The 6,000-nt window shown below is 52.3% G+C and overlaps 1 protein-coding gene across 1 annotated transcript in view; it reads left to right on the plus strand.

Moving 5' to 3' along the window:
• The window catches only part of BCAS3 (BCAS3 microtubule associated cell migration factor), a 363,717-nt gene extending 360,114 nt beyond the window's left edge, over positions 1–3,603 (plus strand). The window contains exon 28 of the mRNA XM_086624898.1: positions 2,748–3,603. Within this exon, the coding sequence (XP_086481024.1) occupies positions 2,748–2,896 (149 nt within the window). The 3' untranslated portion in view covers positions 2,897–3,603. The remainder of the gene's footprint in view (positions 1–2,747) is intronic.
• The last annotated feature ends 2,397 nt before the right edge of the window (positions 3,604–6,000 follow it).

Raw genomic sequence — 6,000 nt, forward strand, 5'->3', positions numbered from 1 at the left:
TGGGCGAGGGCAAGAGCCCAATTTCCTGAGCACAGCGGTGCTTTCTGCCGCAGCCGTCAGGAGTTCTGCAATGCCTTCTTAGGTATCAAAATACAGCGCTCGTCTGCCTCGCCGTGTAATTAGTTCCAGAGCGAGCGGGTTCGCAGTGCGGGGCTCTTCGAGAGCGGCCGGACTCCTTTGCCCAGGGGAACGTGTGCGTTTACCATCTGCGGGGCTTGGGATGGCCGCTCGGATGCGGGAGCTCCCCTGGTTTTTAGCCTGACCCCCTTTGAACCCACAGTGGGCTCTGTGTGGGCTGGAAAACATCCTCACCGTTCCTCTTGAGCCTTTGCATCTCCTTTTCCTTCTTTTTTGTCCCTCCCCGTTGCTCATCGAAGGGGTTTATGTGTCTGACAGCAGCGAGGGAGCAGCAGTGGTGCTGAGCCGGAGCTGTACGGGACGGGATGGGACAGGACCCCCACCTCCCCAGCCAGGCCCTGTGCCCACCGCTCTGCCTCCCCAGTTTTCAGTCCGTGCTTTTTCCCTGGCTGGCATCAGTCTTTGCAGTGCCACCCCTGGCAGCCCCTCCTCCCCAGAGGTGACAAGCTGCCCAGAAAGCCACCCGAGTTCCCCAAAATCCCATCCAGGCTGGGCACACAGTCCCACGCCAGTCACTGAGGGACGGGCAGGACACGGTGTGGCCAAGGACAGGCAGAAGCCAGCACTCGTCCCCAGGGGACAGAAATGGAGCCACAGGCTGCAGGGACACAGATGCTCCTTCGCTCCTTCCCTCTCCCTTCTTTTGCTTCCATTCCCAAAAACACAACGTTGGCCTGAAAATCAATTATGGCTTAAAAAGGGTGAGGGAGTGCCATAGCCCTGTGAGCTGTTCGGTTCAGGGAGCCCCATCCTGCCCAGCGCCAGCGACGGCTGCCCAGCGCCCGCGCTCCGACGCGGGACGTTTAACTGAAGCCAGCTGTGCACGGAGGGAGATAAAAGCCCCAAATCAGACAGGATAAGCGCAGTATTAGTGTGGGATACGCCACTCGTTTCTGATTTAAATTACTGTTTTTACTTCCTGAGCTCATGGGAGAGTGAGGATGTGAGGAAAATGAAGAGGTTTAGACATGGACATTCCTGCACCGAACACTGGCGAGAAATCGTGATTAATACGGCTGAGGTCGTTACCGTCCCCGCTTAGAGGGTGACTGGTTTCCTGCTGATTTGTTTTTCATGTATCCTGGGCAGATTATCTCCATCGCGAGTTTACCTCCCCGATCCCCCCTCTGCCCAGTGTGCGCTCGCCTGGCCACCAGCCCTGCCATGCCCGGGTGGCAAACGGCAGCCGCACAGCGTCCGAGGATGCTGGGGCCGGGATGCTTTTCGTTTTAGCGAAGAACCGACTCGCTGCTTTTTTTGCGTGCTTTGCGTATAGCTACGTTCTTATCTCGGAGTCCCGTTGCAGCAAAAGGACTGTCGTGGTGTTTACAAAAGATTAAATATGCTGGTGTGAGACAGAGGTGTGCAAAGACCAGAGGTGCAGTCATATTTAGCAGAGAGCACAGCAGGCACTGTGCCCGCGGCTTCTTTCCATCCCTATCCGGACAAAACTCCCGCTGCAGGGAGAGGGAAAACGGCCTGTCTGCTCCGGGGGTTCACCCCTGTGCCTTACACGTGCGACACCGCGGCACGCAGCGAACAAGAGTTTTTCCTCTTTCTCCTTTGGCAGCAGAGGAATTTGCCTGAAGCTCCTATCCCTGTCCCGTCCCCTCCGCCGCAGGCTGCGTAGAAGCAGCTGACAGAAGCCGTGCTCAGGGCCACGCGTTGCGACTCGCCAGAATACTTCTTGTAGCCTGTCACCGCGTGTCTGGGAGAGGATTCCTGCCACCACGGACGTGGGGCTCTGCCTAATCTCACCGCCGCGTGCCAGCACCGAGTGCCAGCCGGGGTGCCGGTGCCCAGCAGCACTGCTGCGCGCTGCCACTGAGTCAACTGTTGGGTTCAAGTGGCTCCCAGAGAGGCTGCGGTTAGCAACGATGCTCTGCACGCACAAAAATCCTCGTGTTTCAAGATTAGGGAGCAATAAAGGCTTTGGGAGGTCAGTGAGGGGAGGAGATGCCTGGATGCGTGTGACCAGGAGAGGGAGAGCGGCGGTCAGGCCTGCTTTCTGTTTTGCTTTGGGGCGCAGCTCAGGCACATAGGAAAGGGGATATTTTTCCTTTGGCTCAAAAAAGCAGAGTTATTTATGTCCGTTTGCGCAGGATAAAAGGTTGTGGAAAGTCCCTGGTGTTCCCAAGGTGGAGAATCGCGGTGGTGATGCACCGCTGGCACACGCCGCCGGTAACCAGAGTTGCTGCCACTCCCCCTTCCCCACCATCTCGGCAGCGTTGCCGCGGAGGACAGATGTTTCATCATCTGCCGCCGTACCCTTCGCACCCTGCTCAGTTCAGCCGTGAGCGTCCCCGCTGTCAAGTCCTGACGTGTCGTGAGTCAGCGGCCTCATCCCCAGGAAAGGGGCTGCTCCGCCGGGCAGCGTGTAGCGTCTCCATCCAGCTCCACTTCGGCTCGGCCGAGCTGTGAGCCCGGCGGAGAAGTAGAACCAGGAGCTGAGATGCCTCTGGAGGGATTCGTCCAATATCCGGAATAGATGACGAGCAAACGTTAGAGCAATGATGGAGTAAAGAGATTTGTCACTAAAGCGGCCGTCTAACGGCGCTCCGGGTTTATCCAAAACGCTAACCAGGTCCTGCTCTCTCTTCCCGTTGCAGAGCTTCAGCGAGAGGGAAGCATAGAGACGCTCAGTAACAGCTCCGGTTCCACCAGCGGCAGCATCCCACGCAACTTCGATGGCTACAGGTCGCCCCTCCCGACTAACGAGAACCAGCCCCTCAGCCTTTTCCCCACGGGATTCCCTTAAATTAGCCGAACATCCAAGGAGAGATCTGGACAGGGTAACGAGCCGCCTCTCCACCTAAACAATCCCGATGAGTCTGTCACCTGCCAGTTGGCCACTGGGCTGGATGGTTCTTGTTACCCTGACAAATATTGACAACTCTTAAACCTTCCTGAAACATACTCACAAAACCTTGACTTTGTGTTCCCGTGCAATATGAAGAGACTCTGTCTTCGATCCCGATAGCTCTGCGGCTTCTTTTTTCGCTGTGTTCAGGAAGAGATTGGTTGAGGAGGAATATTTCTAAGCCATTTTTGGTCAAGCACATGGTTTCACAACCGTTCTGCTTTCTCGTGTTGAGAGATGAAGGGATTCTCCGTAACTCAGAAGAGCTCTCGCCGTCTGCAAAAGTGCCGAGCGTTAACGAATGAACTGGAAAGAGTGGAAACTGGAGAACTTTCTGTGGACAGGGTTGATGATGTTATTCCTTCCTTGTTGCGTCTCCTTGCTGCCCTCCTTCCCCACTGATGCTCATCAATGCCAGGAGTATTACAAATGGAAATGTTTCTTTTTGTTCTTTGGAAGAATTCTCTCTATTGCTCTGGTTTTCTTCTAGTCTTGTATTTTAGAAACGTACTTAATTGACTAACTGCAGTCACAGATTTCTCTTATTTGGTTATAAAAGTTGTTCATTGGAACTCAGATATCTGTCCGGAAATGCATGTGTCATTGAATAAATCTAAGTTAAACAAGAAACTGCTTAAATGGCAATGTTCATGGAGTGTTACTGGGCTGGCTGGGGGCTTCGTGTATCTTCCTGGACCGGACTATGTGCGTATTTACTAACTTGAGGGCTTTAATTAAAGCCATCAGGGGATGTTAGGCAGCTGGTCTAGCTTGTTTTTGCCTCCCTGCTTTCTCGTTCCCATGTGCGAGGACGGGATTTTTAAAAACGAGAGACTTAGGTGGCGCGCTGCGCACCCGCTTAGCACCTCTGAAAATCAGCACCCATCTCTGCTCGGGGCTCCGACCCCAGCTCCAGCTCCTTGCCTTGCTTGGGGCCCTGCTCCTTCGTCCCGCTGACGTCGGTGGGACAAGGACCGGGCACCTGGAAGCAGAGGCATCTGCCTCCTCTATGGTATTGTAGGATGGTGTATAAGAGGCTTTGCAGAACCCGTGGAACAGCCAGAACCTCCGTACCCTCCTGAACGTGCACAGTCAAAACCAGCCCCACATAACTCTGCTGATAAAACAGCCATGGGCTCACACACGCTAACCACACGAATTCCTACATCTCAGCCAACTTGTGTCGAGAAGCAGAGAGCGAGATGGGCCTGTCAGCTTATGAAATTTCCTTCCCACTACTTGTTTTTAATAGAAGCCGTTTGAGTCATGGCAATGAGAGGAAACTATCTAAACCCACAAATCTTTTTGCACTCTTGGAGCTTAAACCAGCCGCACCGAGCGATGCAGAACCAACCACCCTCTTCCTACTCCATCCCCAAACACCAAATAACCAAATTCAGTCTTGGGCTTTGTTTTCTTTTGTTTTTAACTGTAGCGTCGCAACTCAGGTCTCAGAAGCTTTATTTTTTTCCTCCTTCTCTCTTCAGGCTTGGAAACCACTAATAAAAACGGAGAGTCTGCAGCAATCATTGCAGTTTCTTGCTTGCTTTTCAGGCAGTCCTTTCTCAAGCAAAAAAGGGAAAAAAAAAAGGAAAAAACTTCCTTGGGATGAAATCAGAGGAGAGTTCGCCCGTAAGTAAGTACTCACAGCTCCGGCCCGCTGGCTGTATCTGCCGTAATGCTGCATTTCTTTTATGTCTGTAAAATAATGGCTTGAAGTAAGGGGCCGAGGGTAGAGCTGGCACCGCGCACAAATGGGACCGCAGGGTCAAGTCAGTCCACACCAGTCAGGATTTTTAACACGGTTCAAGCCAAGGTCAGCTCCAAAAGTTCAAACAAAATCCAGATTAACACATACAGAAGGGATTGTGTTGTCACCGTGATGCTTGTTTCCTTTCAGGCTTTCCAAGGAGCGGCCGTAAGGGACAACGTCCTCGTGGAGGAAGGCGACCGCTCTTCTCCCTCCTGCCCCGGGCAGCTCGGCTGCTGCTTCTTACGGAACACACAAAGTAGGATAGTGCAGAACGCAGAGTGGTGTCATTGGAAATGTATTTGTTGTTGGCAGGCATTAAATCACTTTTTATAAGTGCTGCAATACGGCCATGTGGAAATTCCCAGTCTGCAAGAAGCTCCTTTGAATCAGGATGTTTTGTTTAAAGGGGGGGAAGAAAAAACCCCTACAAACTGGGGCTGTACCAAAATATTTTCAGTCTGGTTCATTGAAAAGAATGTCCTAAATTCCCTGCTGTCAGTAGCCCCATAGCCAAACTGTTAAGAAAGCCTGGAGTTTAAAAAAAAAAAAATAAAAAGAGCACAGCTATGAGGTGGCTAATTTAACTTTAATTTGATACTTTCACAGATGACCCAGCAGAATAAGCACCGAGTTCCAGCTCTGCAGTGAGCCAGTGAAAGCCCAGTGTGTTGCAACGGTAACTCCATAGGGTCTGATTCAACAACTCTATAGGGTCTGATTCCACGATAACTCCATAGGGTCTGATTCAACAACTCTATAGGGTCTGATTCCATAATAACTCCATAGGGTCTGATTCAACAACTCCATAGAGTCTGGTTCCACAATAACTCTATAGGGTCTGATTCAACAACTCTATAGGGTCTGATTCAACACTCCATAGGGTCGGATTCAACACGTCCCTGCAGCACACGCCTGCTCCCACCGATGGCCCCTACCTTTGGCGTACACACAGAAACCCCCTGTTTCAACTGGGTGCCATGTGCTTTCCTGCAGCAGCACCTTTCCTCCACCTTAACCTCAGCAGCGATGCTCTCCCCAGGCACCAGGAGAGAATTCTGCTGCTCCTTGATGGTGTCTGGGAGCTGCTCTGAAGGGAGGTTTGCCCCTGACTTTAATGCAACCAGGTTTCTAATCTAGGGACCTGATCCAAACCCCACTTAAAGCAAAAATAGCCAAGGGCTCACGGTCTTCGCAGGATTTCGGACGAGCGTCTCCCGTTGTTGTGGATATAATCCAGGTGAGTTTCCGG

Source organism: Tauraco erythrolophus, chromosome 21, assembly GCF_009769465.1.
Source record: "Tauraco erythrolophus isolate bTauEry1 chromosome 21, bTauEry1.pri, whole genome shotgun sequence".
Lineage (NCBI taxonomy): Eukaryota > Metazoa > Chordata > Aves > Musophagiformes > Musophagidae > Tauraco > Tauraco erythrolophus.